The 22,044-nt window shown below is 36.5% G+C and overlaps 1 protein-coding gene across 5 annotated transcripts in view; it reads right to left on the reverse strand.

Moving 5' to 3' along the window:
- Nucleotides 1-22,044, reverse strand: part of SLC35F5 (solute carrier family 35 member F5) — a 57,670-nt gene that overhangs the window by 26,634 nt on the left and 8,992 nt on the right. For 3 of the 5 annotated variants that reach the window (XR_010910489.1, XM_060775728.2, XM_060775750.2), the window contains 9 exons: nucleotides 19,887-19,960; nucleotides 15,673-15,751; nucleotides 12,230-12,371; nucleotides 10,360-10,503; nucleotides 8,547-8,609; nucleotides 6,749-6,830; nucleotides 4,548-4,738; nucleotides 2,235-2,316; nucleotides 1,020-1,107 (listed from right to left, as the gene is read on the reverse strand). Coding sequence is in view for 4 of the 5 variants with exons in the window: in XM_060775728.2 (XP_060631711.1) it covers nucleotides 1,020-1,107; nucleotides 2,235-2,316; nucleotides 4,548-4,738; nucleotides 6,749-6,830; nucleotides 8,547-8,609; nucleotides 10,360-10,503; nucleotides 12,230-12,364 (785 nt within the window). In the remaining variant the exon portion in view is untranslated. Of the gene's footprint in view, nucleotides 1-1,019; nucleotides 1,108-2,234; nucleotides 2,317-4,547; nucleotides 4,739-6,748; nucleotides 6,831-8,546; nucleotides 8,610-10,359; nucleotides 10,504-12,229; nucleotides 12,372-15,644; nucleotides 15,752-19,886; nucleotides 19,961-22,044 lie in introns of all 5 variants that reach the window. The other 2 variants (XM_060775739.2, XM_060775760.2) reach the window with 2 other exon arrangements.

Consider the following 22,044-nt stretch of genomic DNA (forward strand, 5'->3'; position numbering starts at 1 on the left):
AACTCTATGATTCTATGATGAAAATTCTAATTTTTGGCAGTGTGTAGTAAAATGAACAATTACTGACAAAGCATCAGATAAAACAAGTGTAACAATTTTAGCAACGTATTGTCGAAGGCTTTCATGGCCGGAATCACTCAGTTCTTGTGGGTTTTTTCGGGCTATATGGCCATGTTCTAGAGGCATTTCTCCTGACGTTTCGCCTACATCTATGGCAAGCTTCCTCAGAGGTGAGGTCTGCTGGAGCTGGGAAAAAGGGATTTATATATCTGTGGAATGACCAGGGTGAGACAAAGGGCTTTTGTAAGTTGGGCTAGGTGTGAATCTTTTCAATTGACCACCTTGATTAGCATACAATGGGTTGACTGTGCCTGGAGCAAACTCTTCTTGAAAGGTGATTAGATGTCCCTGCCTGTTTTTCTCTCTGCTGTTTTAATTTTAGAATTTTTTAATACTGGTAGCCAGATTTTGTTCATTTTCATGGTTTCTTCCTTTCTGTTGAAATTGTCCACATGTTTGTGGATTTCAATGGCTTCTCTCATTTGTCTTTTTGTCTCACCCTGGTCATTCCACAGATATATAAACCCCTTTTTCCCAGCTCCAGCAGATCTCACCTCTGAGGAAGCTTGCCATAGATGCAGGCGAAACGTCAGGAGAAATGCCTCTAGAACATGGCCATATAGCCCGAAAAAACCCACAAGAACTGAATTTTAGCAACATTCTGAATATGTTCCCCTTTAGCTCTAACATGACCTTCTGTTTCTAAAAATAGTGACAGAGACTAAATCTAACCATCTGAAAAAGTATAGAAAAACCCACTGTTGGGAGAGAAGAAAAATTGAGATTTGGGCCCCTTCCACACTGCCCTATATCCCAGGATCCAATCCCAGATAATCTGCTTTAAATGGGATTACATGAGTCCCTACTGCCAGATAACCTGGGGATAAGCAGATAATCTGGGATCAGATCCTGAGATACAAGAACAGTGTGGACAGGGTCTATGTAGTCTATATTCCTACCTTAAAACAACAGCTAACAATTTTGAAAGCGTAAATCTGTCTCCACTGTTACTTGGAAACACTGCAGCTAGGATTAAGGTAAATAATCCTGTGAAGAAGAAAAAAGCCACAACTTTTATTTGGTAATTAAATACACAATAGTAATACTACTAATATTGGCACAACGTATAATATGATAAAAGGAATAATAAATGGTTTAAATTTGCTTAAGCACTCGTTTTTGAAGAAAGGCAGCACACAAATCCAATCAAATAGAGAACTAAAGTAATCTCATTTAGGCCCTATTGGAATTAATGTCAGAAATAGTTAAAACTTGCCTGGGTTTCATTTATTTCAGAAAGACATCGGTGTTATTAGCAGTCACAGTACGATCCCAAAAAATTCAAAGCATTAGGAGTATGTAGTTTTTATTAACACATGAAATACAAATGCATTTCAAAAACAAAAGTTGAAGACCACTGTTTTTCATAATTTTAAAATAAATGCATATTTATTTAATGCATACTGTTTGTTTTTTTTCAACAAAGGAAAACAACTTTGTTTTGAATACCTATGTGATAATGCCTTTCTTACAAACAACAATTAAATTGAAGTTCTGCATGTGACTGATGGAAAATAAGCTCCACTAATTCAATTCTACTTACTCTCAGATAAACGCGTGTGTAGGATTCTAACCAAATTTTTCAAAGCGGAATTGCTTGACTTCAGAAGGTGTTTTCTAATTCCTATTTAATACTTTAGACATCACTAGGCACGTATTTATTGTCAGAATATGGATTACCTGTCTTTGGCATCTTGTGCTCATGTTACCATTCCTCTTTTTCATGCTGAGAAAACTCTGATTCAACAGGGAAAGGCCTTCTGAAAATTCAACTAGCATTCCATGCTACTCAGCATTTATTGTAATTTATTATCAAAATGTCTACCTCACTTTCTAATAAGACACTCACAACAGCTTTTAAAACAAAGCCAGTGAGATAAACTGCTAGAAATACTATCATTTATACTCTTTATTTTATTAGAGTTTCTAACAAATACATCCCCACCACCATTTTTTCAGAGTAAAAATGATGTGGGAAGTCTCAATCATAAAACTCCCTAGCAACACAAGAAGACACAACCATTTTTAAAACATGCAATTAGTGAGGGATTTTAAACATTTACAAAAAGTTTTAGGTGCGTTAACAGTCTGTGAATATATGTTTCATTTCTTACCAGAGGTTGAAGAGAGAATATTAACTATGGCCACTTGGGTGTCTGAAAGCGCTTCTTGATAAGAGAAGTTTGCCAAGAACCACTAGGATATTAAAGGATAAGTGTTTTAATTCCTGTGATTTTTAGTTTCCATTCTGCGTTTTTAAAACTTAGGGGGAAGACTAACCAAACACCCCACCCCACAAAAAAAAAGTAAGTCTTTGGAGATGACAAAAGCATGCTTGGAAGAAAAAACCCAACAATTTACATGGAAATTAAAGAATTAGACACTTAGGACAAACAATAACTTAGTCCATTAATGCTCTAATGTACAGTGGATGTTATGAAAGTTAAAGGAGCTATTTTTTAAAAGAAAATTTGATTTTAAATTTAGCTATTTTGTTCTGCTTTGTGAAACACTATTAAATACAGCAACAATAAAAAAATGTCCACCAAAATGCCTAAACTGGGGATAATCATAAAGAATCTACTAATTTCGATGTAACATGTAATGTATCCTTAAGTTCAATTAAATTAAATTCATGGATTTAACTAGACAATTTAGACATGACTCAATTAAGTACAACTACTTCCTTCTGGACTCAAGTCTGTATTTTCAGTTAATGAAAAATATCATTGTTGGAAAGGTGAATTACTCTCATATTACGTTTAAAGACCTTTCAAAACATGCTTTTTATTAAAAGATTCTGCATTGCTCTAGTCCCTTTTTGGAAATGGGGGGACATATTTTCTGGCATCCTTATGTGATAACCAGATTCAGCTATACAAAGTCATCTAAGTGATGGCAATTCATTAACTCTACCAATACTACAAGTCTGTTTCAAAAAAATGGATCCAATTTGGAACCATGAACCTCCCACGTGTGAAACTCTTACCCCTTGAAAGGGCAGGGCATAGAGTTTCAAAGAATAACCGTTACATGTCTCTCTTGGAATATAAGCAGCCTCAAGCTACAATCATTTCCAAGATGGCGACCCCACAACATAATGAGACATTTCCATTTGAGGAGTTATTTTTAGATTTATTTTTGGCTCAAATTGGTTAGGTAAACTTGATAACTTGGTAGCTTTTATAGCCCATCTCCTATAAACTGGAATGCATGTAAATAATAATGGAATAAAGGAGCTCTGTGACATCCTAAGACTAACAAATGTGCTCAGGTAAATCATTAACCATTATTAAAGATTTTTGGTTAAAGCTGCTTATTTTGGATGATACTCAAATTTCCCTACAATGTAGGTTACCCTGTAAACCCATGAAACTTTATCAAAAAACAAACACCAAAAATCTGGGTTGACTTATCCATGAGTCAAAGCAAGAACTTTACCTTACATCTTCTTTAAAAAAAGGAAGTATCTCCTTCTCTGAGCAGAGTGGGAAAGGGCATGAGGTCAGTTTGTCCTGGGAGAAGCTAAAGGCACCAAACAGCTCTACTCTATGTTCCTTGCTGCCACTTCTGTCCTTTTTGAATGCCTGGCTAGAGAAATGCTTTCTCGTTTCTGTAGAATGACTCTCAACTTATTCATGAGTCATATCAAAACCTGTAATTTTGGCCCCAAAACCTGCCATCAAGTTATACATGAGGTTAACTTATACACGAGTATATACAGTATTCTCAGTTGCTCTTGAGAGCATTCATCTCCACAAGCTGCCAAACACACAAGTCTGTATAAATGGAAAAAATGATCTTGTGAATCTGAGCCTACTTGACTTGAATTGTGCATACACCATGTAGGCTACTTTGCAAGTTAGGCAATTGCGGACTTCACAGTCCACATATCATGAACATCCAGCTGTCCAGCTGTTTCCATGTAGTATGAGCATAGATGGAAACCTGACTTTATTTATTTATAAGCTTCCCTGGATTCTACATTACTAAAGGTGACCATAGTCTATGAAACCTCATTATATAATATTGTTGTTGGGTTTAAGGTATCATAGAATTTTATTTCGTTGGCCACAACTGAGTAAGATAGTTACCATTTTTGAAATTATTAAGAAACTACAAAATCAAAACTTTTAAGTTAAATGCAAGGCATAGGTAATAGTTTTGTATGGCAGTCTTCTACTGTGTGATCAGTAGTGCCAGATTTCAATCAGAATGAGAACATTTCAACCAAAGGTATTGAGTGAGATGGGTACAAGTTTATTTTTTAATTTCTATTCATTTTATTGATTCACGCTAAAGGTGGTATACTCTTCCCGTAATGAATGATAGTTTCTTTTAACTAAACTAATCTGATGTCAGAAAGATTCCTATGATGCTTTTAACCATATTTAAATGTGATCAATCAAGTATTTTAAGCAACATACCACAAAACAGAAGAAAAAGCTGATTTTGGCAACTTGTGATGCAGTAAGCTTCCCTACAGCTTTCAATATTGAATCCTGTTCCTTTACTGTTGGATAAGACATACGAGACAGCTTTGCTTCCAATGCATGATTTGATGGGAGTTGTCGAATCTCCATAATATTACTGAATCGTACCCGAGGCTTTTTGGGAGCTTTAAGAGAGGAAACGAAATGCTGGTCATAAAAAGTATTAGATGGACGTCCAAAAAAAAATCTGTGAGATTAAAGCTAGATTTCTACAAAATTACAATTCAGTATTATCTATTCATGTACATCTGTTTACATATGTAGTTTAATGACAGCAATAAGGCTTGTGTCAGCAGTATTCTGTGAAGAAGACAAGGTGTGGCCACAAAATGCACCTTCTTTCTACCTCTGTTAAATGTATTGAAGGGACAGATGTGCTCAGTTTGAGAACACTTGATTGTCTTTTCTGAAAGAACATACATTTTCCTGCTTTTAGTCCTGAGCAGAGAACCAAAGTTAGGCATTTGATATTAATGCCTTGTCTCAGAGTTAGCTTCTGCATAGCTATTACACCATCTTGTGGTCATTTCAAAAAAAGACTAAGATATGCCATTTGTTATATTATGTTACAAAATGCCTTCAGTTATTAGCCTGTTTTGTGTATTATGCACTTGCTTCTTAGATAAATAAAACAACAGTTTCAAACAGATAATCAATTGCAAAAGACACTTACAGAATCTAAGAACTGGCTGTAGGCTATGTGCTACAATGCCCATGAGATTTTATGGAAGCAGAAACACTTTTGGAACAACTGGAAGAATTTATGTCGCAACATGAATACTCTCACAAACACAGGATCGTGGTGTTAATTTGCCATAAAAGTAAGATCAAATTATCTAATATAATAGTGTTGTCTTTGAAGGTATTTATCATTTATATTTGTTAAATTATTGCCCTATCTTTAATCAAGATAGTGCTAATTAGTAGTCCTGTTCATTGGTATGGAATTGCTATCCGTTTCTGTTTGTCCCATTCTTATGGCCCCATTTCTGTCTGCTTCTTCCAAAAACAGGCACCAATACGAATAAGTTTTTCCATCCAAGATGCGAAAAAAAATGAAAATTTTCAGACCTTGGGTGGCAAAGCACCAAGGCCTGTCAGGACCTCCAGCCAAGCGCACCGTGTGCCCAGTGCTCGGCAGTAAGCTTTGCCAGTCAGGCCTACGAGTGCTGAGTGCTTGACACTCATAGGCCTGGCTGGCAGGGCTTACAGCTAAGTGCCAAGCCTGCTCAGATGTAGGCCCTGGCTGGCAGGGCCTTCTGCTGGGCTCTTGGCGCTGCAGACTTGGTGCTCGGCTGTAAGCCCTGGCAGCTGGGCTTACGAACGTTGAGCACTTGGCTGTAGGTCCTGGCTGGCAGGGCCTACAGCCGAGCGCTCGATGCTCATAGGTCTGGTTGGCAGGGCCTTCTGCCAAGCGCTCAACGCTGCGGGCTCGGCGCTTGGCTGTAGGCCCTGCCAGGGTCTACATCTGAGGGGGCCCAGTGCTCAGTGGTAGGCCCTGCCAGCTGGGCCTATGAGCATCAAGTGCTTGGCGCTCGGCTGTAGGCCCTGCCATCCAGGGCCTACACCTGAGCATGCTGAGCGCCCATGTAGGCCCTGGCTGGTAGGGCACACAGCCGGTGCGATGAAAATCAGCTGGAAAACAATGGTTACCGTTTCCCTTTTTTATTTTGTTTTTGTTCCTGTTCCCAAGGGTGTTGTATTGTTCCATGCCATCCAAATTGATGGAACAGTACAAATACTATATAAATTGGGCAACACTGAACTTTGGCTCTTTCCGTGCTTGCTATTTCAACAAAATATGCTGGACAAGTTGCTTATTGCATAATTTGCCTTAAGAACCAAGATCAAACTGAGGCAATATAAAGCTTTAAACATTTTTCTATTTAAAGGTATTTACTTTATTTACCCGTATTTTACATCCTTAAGTACTGACAGTGGGACATGTAGGAGAGACATAAAAATGAACTCTTTGGTTATAACAGAACTATCACCGTAATAAAATTATGTATGTTGGGGGCGGGGGGGGGGGGGGAGAAAACATGGTCTACTCTTGGCTTTCATACTATCAGACTAAAATGAACATAAGAAAACTTGCATAAAAATAGAAAATTAGATTTGAAATAGTCACTCACTTTTTTCATTATCACTATTAGTGTTGCTATTTTTTTCAGTTGGCAAGTCATTAAACTTTACAGGAACATATAAAGGTTCACTCTGAAATGCAGCATAACAAGTTCCCAGTTATGTATCAAAGTTGCCAGGAAAGACAAGCAAACCCTACCAACATTGCAATGCTGTGAATGTTTTTACGTGAGTACACTCAAAGACATAAACAGATTAAATTCAAAAGCAGCATAACATTAAACTTTCGGGATATATGGCTTGTTAACTTAAAATATAATTATTAACTAAATACAGCAGAAATCACCCATATGAATGCTTCAGAATAGAAGAACATGGTTTCTTGTACAGGTTGAGCATCCCTTATCTAAAAAACTCCAAAATCCAAAGTAATCCCCAGGGAGGCTGAGATAGTGACACCTTTGCTTTCTGATGGTTCAGTATCATGCAAACTTCATTTCATGCACAAAATTATTACAAATATAGAGTATAACATTATCTTCAGGCTATGTCTGTAAGATGTATATTTAACATGAATGAAATTTTATGTTTAGATTTAGGCCCCATCTCCAAGATCTCATTATGTAGGTATATGCAACAGCAGGTATTCAAAAAGAAAAATAAATCCAAAATCAAAAGCACTTCTGGTCCCAAGCATTTCTGATAAGGGAAACTTAACCTGTATATATCAAAACAAAACAAAATTATGCGCATCTTCCAATTGACTTTTATATAATTTTAAACTCATTGGACAATAGTAAAAATTCTGTTTCTGAAAATATTTCTAGCCTTTTGCATTTCTACTGTTATGGAATGAGAGTTGTAGTTTTAAAAGGTCTGCGCAAGAGTACTGGTGCCTCACCAAGCTACATATCCCAAGATTCCCTAGCACTGATTCAGAACAGATAAAGTGGAGTCAAACTGTATTGACTCTACAGGGTAGATGCACAATTCTGACTTCTATTTGTCCAAAGCAGAGATGAGCAACCTTCTTCCCTCCAAATATTGAGACTGTATTGAGACTGAGAACTTCCATCATCTCTAGCTAGCATAGCCGATGGCTGTAATCTCATATATGGAAGGCTACATGTTATCTCTCATGATCCAAAGATTTCAGTTCAGAAAATCTTTCCTCAGACTTCCTTCTTATAAAAAAAATATCTTTCCAACACTGTAACCACCGCTACCTCATAGCTTCAGAGTAGTTTCTTGGTTGTGAATGTACAGTTTGTCTCTGAAAGAGGGCCTCAGGTACAGCTGTGTAATTGCATAATCTCATTACACAGTGTCTTCTACTACCACTTCTACAATAGTGCAAAAAGTAATGTTTGGTTTCTGAGTCAATTCAGTGGGAATTCAGTGTCATCAACAGGACCTTGAGGCAAGGTTACCTGATGTTTTCCATGTTTTTAATGCTTACAATATCGTAACAGTAATTAGATTAAAGTTACTGTACCTATCAACCACTTCTAATACAATTATCTATAATATTAATTATTATTATAATTACACAGAATTCTAAATATTTTATTAAGAGAATTGTTAATTTAAAATTACTCTAGTAGAATGAAATCTTGAACTGGCTTAATCTATGTGTAGGCAACTACCAAGATTGATGTTTGCTAAAAAATTACTGAATAGTTCTTCCTAAGTATTTCAGCTATGTTCTTCTGCCTTTCTTATTGATATCCACTAGAGTTTCAGATACTATGAATAATGGAAGCTGCAATCCTAATAACCACTTTCATACAAAAAGCTTTTGAATAAAACGGCACTCTTGCATATTCCCAATTTTTACTTAGAACTTACCAAAGAACTGTTTACAGAGTTATCAGTTGTACAAGCAGCAAAATAACCTTCGGCATCTGCAAACTAATAAGAGATTTAACATTTAAACATTTAACTACAGAACTAGTAGGAGCGTTTAGATTATATATGCTTATAGAACTTATTAACAGAAAAACATGCTCACAGAACAATGCCATTATTAAAACATTAACATCAGTACAAGTTGAGCAACCCATTTCTGGAATGGTTGGGATCAAAAGTGTTTTGGATTTCAAAATTTTTCATAATGAGATCTTGGAGATGGGATGCAGGTATAAATCAGAAATTCCTTTATGTTTCATACACATTTATACACATAGCGTGAACAGAATTTTATAAATATTATAAATATTTTTTGCATGAAACAAAGTTTGCAAATATTGAACTATTAGAAGCAAAGGTGTCACTATCTAAGCCACCTACCTGAACAATTTCAGATTTTGGAGTATTTCAGATTTTGGAATTTTGGATCAGAGATGTTCAAGCCCTTCAGATGAGATCTACACTCAGGAAGGCTGGCCAACTAGCCAAGATCTTCCCTCTTCCTACCACAAGAGTTGGTGCTGGTCTCATTTTAGCTTTTCTAGTTTCAAAGTAAAGACCTTAGTGGTTCTACCTCAGTTAATTTTACTCAAGAATCAATGTTTTAATTCTAACAAAATTACTAAATTTATTTTAAAGAGATAAATTTCTAAACAGTTCCTTTTCACTCAACAGTCTTTACTACTACTTTACTACAAGTAGTTAGACTTTTGTCCATTTCTGACCACTTTTTGTCTTGACTGGGAATGAAAGGAACTAAACTCCACCAACATCCAGAAAGTGAAGTTTGAGAAAAGCTTTAATCAGACCACTTGCAGTGGAATCACTTGCAGATTCTATGAATGGAATTTGGGGGCTACAGAAAGAGTTGAGGAGGTTAACTTCTTTTGTGTCTTTTTCACCTTTAAACCACACTTCAAATCTCAGTTAACTATCTTAAAAGTCAGAGGACATCAAAAGAAGAATGAACACACATGAAACTTTTTTGTGGTCTAATTTTTGCTATCCAAGATGCAAAGGAAAGAGTAAAAAAAGGGATGAAATTTCTTCATCTACAAAGTATCCACATACTGTTTGGTAATCAACTATTCGCTTCTCTCTGACAGAAATCACAAAGGACTGTAATGTTATATTTACAGTGTTATTCAGCCTTTTCTCCAGCCAAGACTGAAAGTCAGTCAGCTCACTTGCAGGATTCAAATTCCATGTTTTCCATATGATGTTAAAATAGGCTGATTCAATAGGGTACTCCAAATTTCTAAAACAATATGGGAAACATGATAACCAGAATGGAGAGGCAATTTATTCAGTACTACTTTTTATTAATAAGCACATTTATTCAGAATCATTGCAGAGAAATTTGAGAAAAACAGTCTCCAAAAAGAAGACATTTACTGACATTTCCTTTTTAATGGGCTAATAAGAATGTTTTATAAAGGAAAGCAGAATATAGCAAAGAAGATAAATCAAACGTCCCAGGATTGATTCCAAGGATATATTAAATTCCACATCATTTATTCCATTTCAGTTCCAGTACAAAGCACCACCACTGTGCAATTATCACTTCTGTTTATGCAGTGATTCAATCTGAAATGTGAGACTAATGGAGGAATTATTTTACTCACTGAACATCTGGGGCTTTAACTTACATTAGTTTATGAAGCCTTTTTTTCTAACATATGCTCTGATTTTATTAGTTTACAGAAGCCACAATGTTTATACCATTATTAAATTGAAAGATAAGGACACTTACAAAAGCTGCATGCCTGCCACGAAGCCCACGTGTACACTGTTGCCTCCATGGTTTCCAAACAATAAATCCCAGGAGGTAAAGAACAAACATGGATGTTTTCGCAAATGTGCTGAAGAATGGCTTGTTATACGTAGAGAAAACATACTGCAAAACAGAGAGAAAAGGGGACGTTACTACTGCTGTCAAATCATGACATATCACACAAAAGAACTATAACTTTACTGCTCAGCAGTTCTGCACTATTCACACTTCTCTTGAGAGTTGCAGGAAGGAGATAATTATTCATAAATACAACATGCTGATTTCAAACAAAAAAAGGCTGCATGAGTCTTAGGAAAAGAGAACAAGTGTGACAGATAGCTGGCAACCTATCTAAAGCTTCATCAGAAGCTAAATGGGAAGAATCTTAAGAATTTGTAACTGAAGTTTAGTGTTCTGCTTTCAAATCTAAATTACGATGAAAGAAGCTATAAAAGAACACAATCATCCCTACACCTTGGGACAGACGAACATGAGCTCTTTAAATGAGGATCAACTCAGAGGACTTCTGGAGCCACCAAACACTTTCTGTTTATAGCTGTCAATGGATGTGAGACATTTCTACCTTGGTAATTTACTGAGAATATCATCCTGAGATCACTATGTCCTACTTGCCTTTTAACATGAAATCAAGAGAATTTTACATAAGCAACTTTTAGAAATTGTTATATAGGATTCATATGAATCCCAGACTGTCAGACAGGGCACATCACCGATCAAATCCTCACAAAACCAATTGAAGACGTTGGAGCTTCTTATTCCTAACTTACTGTGAAGATAGAAATGGAAAAATCTCATATATACTATATTACACTACTCAGGGGAAGGATGGGGTGATTTCTCAGAGAGAGTAAGAGCTTGAGGCATGTATTATAGGTGACACATTCAAATCCAGTCTTCTGACAATCATGGGCTATTGTCTAACAGGTTTAGAATATGTAGAAGATGGTGCCAGCTTATTTTCGACTGCTCTGGAGATTAGAAATTTAACTAAATGATTAGATCCAAGTTAGGAGGAACTAACTTGGATGTAAGGGCTGTTGGGCAGTGGAAACCTTTTTTTTGTAAGGTAGTGGACTTCCCATTCTTGAAGATTTTAAAACATATTTCATGTGCATCTTTCTGTGGAGCTTTAGTTGTGCATTCCTGTCTGGCAGGGGGATGGACTAAATTGCCCTTGTAGTCCCTTCCTACTTTGTTATTCTACATTAGAACTATGTACTTCACTATATAAATACATAGATCCTAAAAGTAGCTCTTGTAAAACATACAAAACACTACTTTTAGAAAATCAGTCCAACAAATAATGTTTGCTTCGATATCTACTGAGAACTGCTGCTTTTATCAGATGTACTGTGCCCAAATGTTAATAAATCCTAATGCATGCAGCATTATCAACTATTCCTACACTATGACTCAATTTCCTATAACTATTTGAGTTCCTGGGAACTAAAGTTGTTTCTTACACAGATTTCATGCAGTTCAAATAGGAGAAAACTAGACTTGCCTAATCTGTGGAAAAGAAGGAGGTTTTAAATATATATATATACATATAATTATACAAGAGAGGCATTGAAACAAAACTGGACAGATTAATTGTATCTAAGTATTATTTAAAACAATATAAGTGCTGGGAAAACCTTGTTCAGAAAATGTAGTCAATCAGGTTATAAAAACCTGTCTAGCCAGCACTGGCTTTGCTGGTTCAAGCATGTGCTAAAATTACTTAATATATTAATGGATTGAACACATACATTTCTCTTTGTGTGGAATACAATTACTTTAAGACTAAATTTTCTGACAGTATTGCAGATTAGAATCAAAGCCTTACTGAAGTGAGTTCAGAAGAAGCAACCCATATAATGTCAACCAGGAGAAGAATGACAATTCCAAGGGCCATTCGTCTACGCTGACTGGGAGAACTGCCTTGCGGATTCATCCGGTTCATGATAAAAATCCACACCATTTGTGATCTGTTTGGGAAATAGTAGTTTAAAAAGTTCTAAAACTGTATCACAACAGGCTTGGTATTTCAGAAACTAGGTAAAATTGAAAGCATGAAATGCAGTTACAATGTAAAATAACAGTCAGTTTTCATGATGTGACATATATAGAATACAGTCTGTTAAAAATAACCTATTTATTTTTAAAAGTATCAATTGACACTATTTTGCTAGCGGAGTCTCTGAGATTAATTTATATTTCCTATATTTCAATCTTTTTCATGGCAGAGACACTCACAGGAGGGCAAAAGCAGGGAGCTTACAGGAGGAGTTTGTTCCTGAGATGACAAAAAACCTACTGGTGCCTTTTTTAAAGTATCAGGACTAAAGGCAACCCCAATTCTATTGTCTATACCCTCATAAATAGGCTTTTTTTCAAGGTACATTTCCAAGCAATTGTATAAAAACCAGGAAAACAGTAGAAAGGTATATCAAAATATTATTAACACATACTGTAGTTCAAATAATTATAGCATAACAATATGTTTTAGAAACTACACAAACAAGAGATTCAGGTCTTACGAATAAATATTATGTACCCAAATTAACTTAGCAAAAATACGATTGTGTATTTCCAACAAAAAAGAGTCTGATTCAGACAACTGAAGACATACATAAATCCTGTTGATCCAATTACGACTACTATTGGAATGACAACAGTCCAAAAGATATAGAGATACAGATTATTATATGTGCACAAAGAGCATTCACCAACTTATTGAATGTAACAGATTACATTCTTTATAATTGTTTCATGCTTTGCACAACAGAAATAAACGGTATTAGAAACCACAAGCGTAAATAATAAATGTATATCATGGACAGAAGCATGCAGATACATGAAGAGAATCAAAATATTCCATTTCATGGAACATCTTCAAGTTCAAGATTATGCAAACAAACAAATAATACAACTTGTGCTTGTCTTTAGTACTACCATTAGACACTGTTAACTGTGTGAAGGTTGATAAGAAGCATCCTGCTACTTAAAGAGAATCAGTTACTATTTTAATGAATTTCTTCTGAATCCAGATAGGTATCTCATTGGCTGTAATAACCACAAAAATGTGTTATCTTTCTGGAATTGCAATTATCAATAAACAAATTATTTTATTCTTTCTAAATAAAACATGTTTGCAAAAAGCCTGCTAACACACTATAAGCCTAGAGCCATCATACCTGGCCTCTGGTTAGGTTGTCTGGAAGTTGGCAGCTGGTTTCTGAATTTGGGCATATGGCTTATTTATCTTCTAAGCTCACTCGTTTTCATATATACATATATATATATATATATATATATATATATATATATACACACACACACACATACATACACACATACATATACATATACATTCATACATACACACACACACATATATATATACATACACACACACACACACACCCCTCCAACAACAATAGATGCTACACCAGGTTCATGGTCTTATATGAAGTATACTAGTTAAGAGCAGAAATACCATATTTCACCGCATAATAGTAGCAGCCCCCCTTTCCCCTACAATGAAGGGGTGTGTGGCTATTATGTGATGAAAATGGTAGCTGGCAAGAAAGGGAGATCCCATAGGCCACTTTTGCATGTGTGCATGGGTGAGTGGAGTCTACAGGGCTTCCTTAAACTGATGGCAGCTGAGGAAGAACCTGTAGATCTTTCACACTGGTGTGCATGGTTTTGTGAAGCCTCACCCTCATGCCTCTCTCAGCTGGTAGCCCCAAAGGGAGGCCTCACTCAGTTGGCAGCTGAGAGAAGCTTCTTTGCTTCTCTTGGCTGCCTTCATCCACCTGCACATCTGCTCTAAGAGGCAGGCATGCTATCAGAGGCACAACAATTATCGGGAAATACAAAAAGACCAAAAGCAGGATGTGGTTTTTGTCTTTTTATATTGTGATGGTGACTATTATGCTATGAAATATAGTACTTAAGAGTATTTAATATACGTACAAGTTTAAAATGACAACTAAAAACCAAGTTTAAATTCTTAAAGAATTCTTTAAAAACTAAAAACCAAGTTTAAATTGGGGTTATGTAGGGCCTTCCAAAATGCTCTGTATCTCATGTAGAACTGGTAAAAAATATGGCTCAGTTACAGCCCTTCGGGATTTCTGGTAACAAGGAAATATGAAGGTGAACAAAGTTATCTAGAGGGATGTATAGTGATGTGTCATGAGATATTCTGGTTGCAGGTTGCTTAGAACTTTAAAAGTCAGACAAAGCATCCTGCATTGAGTCATCAATCAGTGAAGTTGGAAGACTGGTATAATGTGACGTAACTGAAAATTTGAAACCATTAAAACTTTCAGACTAGGCTCAAATGGAGTTGATAAAAATATTACAGTAGTCTACTCTAGAAGAGACAGGAGCATATATGGCTGATATGAGTTCCAGTTTCTTCAAAACACGCACATGCAATAACAGCCACCCACAGACTTCCTTGATTTTCTTTGGATAAAGTGCCAATTTGCAGAGCCTCGGGTAATTAAATCCAAAAGTGACATCAGACAGCTGTTGACAGGTTCCATAGTCACTCCAGGACTATAACGTGTGGAACAAGGGGAAAATCTGGGAGTCATCTGCATATTGATAGTATTGAACTAAAGATCTCCAGGTACAAACTTTCATTTAGGACACCACCAAAAAGGAATATAAAGATAGCTGTTACATTGGTGACACCACACTTATATCAGTGTGATTAAGTAGGTTTGTGGTATAACTAATACAAGAGACAGATCTATAAAAGATATATTTTCAGACACTTCTACATCTTATCTATTTTGGCATTTAGATATTAGATAGATAGATAGATAGACAGAGATATATAAAATTAATAATAAATATATTACGATCAACAGATCAGATAAAACAAACGTTTATATATAATTAATTAAACAAACATATATAAATGCCAAAGTAGGTAAATGCTGATGTGTCTGAAAATTTTTAATAACAGACACATAGCAAATATCTCTCTTGTAAAAAACATATAATGTAGTATTTGTAGTGGATGACCCTTAAAGTGGAGTAATATCATACATAAACATACACAAATATATCACCACTGTTCATTCATAAGCTACAGGCCCCTGATGTTTGCTTTAAAGAAGAAGAAAAAAACATCAGCATACACATCATACTTCTTCTGCTTCATATGCAGCTCAGCTAGAAAAAAGTGATATATTTTAATTTATAAAATTCGTATTTGATAAGGAAATTTTAAGAGATACCTGCTATTTCAAAGGAATACAGCCATACCTGCTCAGTAACCTTTTACAGTTAAAATGTCTGGGCTCTAATAAGCTTCATGGCATCATATTAAGATGAAGACCACCTCCTAAAAATAATAATAATAATGAAGAGTGTCAGTAAGTACTGCAGAGCATGTTTGACTTCAAGCTGTTAAAAGTATGCCATGGATGCTTTCACTTAAGCCCTTGGAAAGATATTCTCCAAAATTTGCACTCAAAATACCATAAGCAGCAAAACTAAAGGACTATGTCAAACTACAGCATAAAAAGGGAAGGGGGACCTCAACACAGATGAGTCAGGTCACAAAACAGAATCCATAATTCCACTAAGACAAGGGTATGAAGTATAGTAGAGTCTCGCTTATCCAACATAAATGGGCTGGCAGAACGTTGGACAAGCGAAAATGTTGGATAATAAGGAGGGATTGGGGAAAGCCTATTAAACGCCAAATTATGTTATGATTTTACAAATTAAGCACCAAAACATAATGTTTTACGACAAATTGACAGAAAATACATGGCAACATTACGTAGTAATTGTATTTACAAATTTAGCGCCAAAACACCACAATGTATTGGAACAACTGTGGATCCGGGCTGGAGGAAGACTGTGTTGAATAATACAGAACGTTGGATAAACGAGACTCTACTGTATATGTGGGAGGTAAACATCTGTTTTTAGGCATAAGTGAAGAAAAAAATTACTAATGACAATACAATACAAAATATACTGTACTCACTGAATAGAAACAGTAATAGGTGTAAAAGACTCAAAAAGGTTTTCCTGAACAAGGATGAAGCAAAATGCATATATTCAGATGTTGCTGGACTTCAACTCCCATGAGACTTTCCTAGCAAAGCCATTAATGGAAGCTGCACTTCTGGGAACTGGAGCCAAACATCTGGAGATATTTTGTCCACACCTCTTTTGAATACAATATGGTCATATCTTTAATTGTGATGCTTCTGATGCAATCCTCAACTTGAATTTTCCAATTCTTTCCATTTTGTAATTTTCATATTATTTGCTATTATAATGTAATATTGGCACATTAGGCTGTAATCACTTGCTCAGAATGTGTTCTCAGACTCAGATATACTGTTTCTCAAGCACTAAATATTTTGTTGCAGCTTTTATCTGTTTCATATTGTAACCCATATTCAGAGACTATTTCATTAAATGTAGACATAAGATCTGCAAGAGTATGTTGCAGTGTTCCCTCATATACCATGCAGAATAACAGAAGCTTTATAGGGCTTATTAGTCATAGAGAATAGATGGGAGATGAGTTTAGCAATATACAACAACTTTTTTTCCTCTTTTCCAACTGTCTACTACAGTTTCACACTGTGCTGAAATGGAGAAGGTATACACAATGTGTTGGAGAGAAAACACACACACACCGATTTCCTTCTTACTATAAAGAGCACACAATATAAACAAGAGCTTGAACAATTCACAAGCTTATGTACTTCTGCACATACTACAGGACAAATGGGAATTCTAGAGGGTAGACTGTAAGTCCCAGCAGCCTTAGGCAGAATAACTAATAGTGAGAAAAGCTTGCTAACAATCTCTGAAAGGCTTCATAACTGCTGCTCTGGTTAAGGGAATTTTACAAGTATACAGAAGCAACTGATGTGTTTTAGTGGCCCTGTTTCAATTTCAAAATAATTAAGTCAATCACTTGCATCCACTGCAACTGGGTTTGTGGCAAGGTGCTTGTAGTTAAGTAACTGATTGGCATTGGGATGCTGTTGGAAAACATGTAAAGGCCTGCCACCAAGAAAGTTTGAAAGGGCAGCTCTATTGTCAAGAACATCTTGTACATTATTAATGATACAGATACATAACATGGATGGCGAATTGAGTACAAGATCTTGCCACAAACCCAGATGCTAAGTCTGCTCATACATTTAATCAGGAAATGTCATTGCAGGACCTAATCACAACACTCACAGCATCAGAGGTATTTTCACTTGTTCATCTTCTAATATGATATATGCAGGGCCGTAGCCAGAAATAAATTACCTGCCTCCTAGCTCACACTGAAGCAAAGAGCACAGCAGGGGGCAGAGCAGCCTTCCATAGCCTGCAGCTCCGCCTCTGTCAACCACCTCCACCAAGTCTGGCCTCCTTAATGAGAGCATTCAACACTTCCCCCCCCCCCCGCCCAACTTGGTTGCTTCGCTACATTGGCTATTGCTGCAAGTAATGACAGTGTGAATAAATTGCTTATTCAATATTTGCTTGAGATAGTGCTTGCAGTTCTGGAGGGACTCTTAATTTTTTGCGTCTCATAAACTTAGCATGGGGATTTGGTTAACCAGTTAAAATTCATGAGTAAAAAAGTTTTTTTTTAACCTGAAATATTTGGGGGGGGGGAGCTGAACCCCTAAACCCCCCTCCCCCGCTACAGGCCTGGATATATGCCATTCTATGTCAATGATGCCCTTCAGCACTATACATTGTTCAAATAGGCTAGCCACAAGCCCTATGAGGAGCAGTATAAGTAGCTAAGTATATTTAGTTTAGAGAAAAGAAGGTTGAGGGGAACATGATAGCCCTGTATAAATGTATAAAAGGATGTCACACTGAGGAGGAGGCAAGCTTGTTTTCTGCTGCTCTGAGCCTAGGACATGGAGCAATGGGTTCAAACTGCAATGAAAAGAGATTCCAAATAAACATTAGGAAGCACATCCTGATGGTAGGAGCTGTTTGGCAGTGGAATATGCTGCCTTGGAGTGTGGCGGGGTCTCCTTCTCCTGAGGCTTTTGAGCAGAACCTCAATGGCCACCTGTCAGGAGTATTTTAATTGTTTTTTTCCTGCATAACAGGAGGTTAATCTGGATGGCCCTTATGCTCTCTTCTAGCTCTATGATTCTATTCTATGATTAAAAAACAAGCTAGAAAATACTTTCTGGGTATTCCATCTCAGATTTCAGAACACCTATCCTTGAACAAAAACAAAAACAAAAAAAAAACTAGAAAGGAACACTGGAAACAGAAACAGTTGAACTGGAATATATCCTCATACCCCAGTCCATTATAACACTAGTTAACACCACAGTCTCATGAGGGCTCTCTTTGCTAGTTCACCATATCTCCTACCTGTTTCCCAGCCAACACTATATTGTATTTCAATAACTTCCTCTACCATTCATATGGTTAGCTATACTCACCTTGCCCTTAGGCAACATTTTCTCTCCTATCTTTGTCCCGCAATGACAATGACAATAATGAAATATTGAACTTGTCACCTTATCACCATACCCACAAGGTTTGCATTTTTATGTCCATTCACTTATAAAGATCAGTCTCTAGGCACTTCACTCTGGGCATCTGAGAAAGTAAATACAGTCTAAGAAAGCTTATGCTATCAACTCATTTTCTCACTTAGCCTCTAAAGTGCTATGAGAGATACCCTTTTGCACCCAGATATTCTGGACTGGCTATCTTTGAATCACTATCTTTAATGTCTCTGTAATTTGACTTAGCTTTATCATGTATGAAAAAAAATCTCATTTCAAACAACTGAGCATTGACACTAAGTTTACAAGAATTATTCGTATGAAAGCTCCCCCTTTTTCTTAGCTCAATCATGTAAAGAAAACTTTGTGGAATACATTTATCTGCAGAACATTTACTGCTCTATGAGATCAGAATAAAATGTGTAGAACATGTTTGAGGAAATGAGGATTAAAGAAAAAAGGAACAACTTAAAATATACTTCCTACCAGCCTTAATAAACCACTTGCAGATTGTTTTTCTGCTAAAAATGGTTTGAGCCTCCCACCCCACTTTCACCCCTCCCCCAAATGTGTCCTATGGCAAGGGCTCAAAATAGCATAAATGGTATCAGCTATGCTGTTCTAGTAACAAGCTCTAAAACATTGCAAAAAGCTTGCAAGCGTATCACACCATTAAGTACAAGCATCTGTCACCAAAAGAAAAATTAGTGACCTGTCTGAGTACATCAGTTGACAAGCTACTTGAAGGCACACACCTAAACACACACACACTGGGTGAACTTAAATATGTTTTGCATTTGCTTATGAGCCTCCATGAGTCCAGTCATAGTTTCCTGTGGAAAAAAAATAAAATAAAATAATCTTGGCAATCACAAGTGATTAGCATATAATCGACTTAAATTTTAAGCATACATTGGGCAGCAAAAACACACTTTTAAAATATTTAAGGCATGAATTGGCTTTTCGTACCTTTTGGATTTCTACTGGTGTCAAACAGCCATTTTGCATTGGCCACATGCTTTATCTACATGTTTGGACATTATCTGCAAAAATTCAAAAGGAAATCAATCCTTAGCAACCACACAGTTTAGCAATGTTTTACAAGATATAGATCAGCTAGCTTGTCCCTTTCATTATGTGATTGTTTTAGCCTGGAGTTATTCATTTAAGTAAATGCACTCTTCAATAGATCATTACAAGTTTCGGATAAGTCTATAGATAGACATATTTTGATCATACCTCAAAGCCTCAATCTAGAGATCAAAAGTATATCCAGTGCCATCTGCTTAGATCGCAATCTTGATGTATAAAGGAAATTGATATATAACAGCACCCCTGAGATTTGCTTGCTGTTTTTATTGTTTATGCTTGGTTTTCCAAGTGGTTTCTTATTTCACAAATAAGCTTCTCTTGATCAAACTAAAACTGGTAGTATTCCAGGGTCCATTTGTTTTTTTCACTCTCTACCAGGAGTCACATTACATTATAAGCAAAGGAAGTAAGATTAATGAAGAGGGTGCTGTGAAACAATTAATTTAATTACAAAATAAAACAGAGCAAAGAAATGACAATAACGATATTCAGTTATAGCCATCTTTTTCCAAGTCTGGGGCTGAAGGAAATTTACAACCTATTAAGGCAAACATAATTAAAAAGACACAGTATACAAAAGTTACAAATTAATTAAGACCTCGGGAAATAAAACTAGTAAAAATATAAATCTTTGAAACAGAATGAACACAAGTCCAGCACACTATAAGAGATCCATTTTACCCTGAAAAAAATCAATTATCGGTGGCCTGTTAAGAATGAAAAATTGTTATAAACTGATATTTGTAAAATATCAGTTTGAGCACACCTAAATACAAATATTTTAACTCCAGCTGTACATTTACTAAAACTTGTACCAGTAATGTCTCTATTTAGTTAATAGAGCTTAATATCATTGGCTCACAACCCTGAGCACATGGAGATACTGACTCATTTTTACCAGTAATCCCTGTTTATATTGTATGATTAAGTGACTTCACAAAGGGGGAATGTACACAACTAAGTCACTGCCCAGTTTGAAGAATTCTGCAGCTTAAAGAAAGAACCACAGTTTTTGTATGCTATTCAATAAATACTCAATTCCCGCTTCCTATGACCTAATGAATGTTTAAGCCAAGAAGATTAATCATCATCATCATCATCCTCATCATCATCTTTATTTATACCCCACCACCATCTCCCCAATGGGGACTCAGGGTGGCTAACATGAGGTCAAGCCCAAAAGGTGCAATAAAACACAGTAGAATACAGAATGCAAAAACAAAACTTACAACAGAAAATAATTACAGTGGCAAAAACAAAACAATAAAGCAAATTAACACAATCAAATCAAACAGGATAGGCAGGCCAAATGGGCGAAATAAAATAAAACCCTGAGATAGGGATAAAAAATGTGTAAGTGAGGGGAGCCCAAAAAGTATAAAACAGTGGGGTAATGCATTCAGTTTAGGGCAGGGGAAAGTGCGTCATAAGGGCAACACTATTGGGGGGGGGGGGGCAACACTATAGATTGAGCAAAGTGGGATAAATGGTCACTCTCCAAAGGTACAACGGAAGAGCAAGGTTTTCAAGTTTTTCTTGAAGTCTGCAAAGGAGCGGGCTTGCCTAATCTCACCAGGTAGTGAGTTCCAAAGATGGGGAGCCACAGCGGAGACGGCTTCTCCCTTGTTCCCACTAGCCTTGCCTGTGATAAAGAAAGAGGCGAAAAGAGGGCTTCCCCAGAAGAACAGAGAAATTGTGCAGGCTGGTGGACGGAGATGCGGTCACGAAGGCAGGCGGGTCCCAAACCGTTCAGGGCTTTATAGGTAATGACCTGTACCTTAAATTGGGATCAGAAGATGAACTGCAGCCAGTGGAGTTCCTTAAACTTAATATCATTGGCTCACAACCCTGAGCACATGGAGAATTCAGATCTTAAATGCAACACGATCCCAGGTTCAGCCTCTCTGGACAGACTATCTGAAAAGACTGCATATTCATATATAAACCCACCAAACTCTTAAGATCCACAGAGGATGGTTTATTCTCAGCCCCATCACCTTCGCAGGTGAAGGCATAGGAGAAAGCCTTCTTGTTG

The sequence above is a fragment of the Anolis sagrei genome, chromosome 1, assembly GCF_037176765.1.
Source record: "Anolis sagrei isolate rAnoSag1 chromosome 1, rAnoSag1.mat, whole genome shotgun sequence".
Taxonomy (NCBI): Eukaryota; Metazoa; Chordata; class Lepidosauria; order Squamata; family Dactyloidae; genus Anolis; species Anolis sagrei.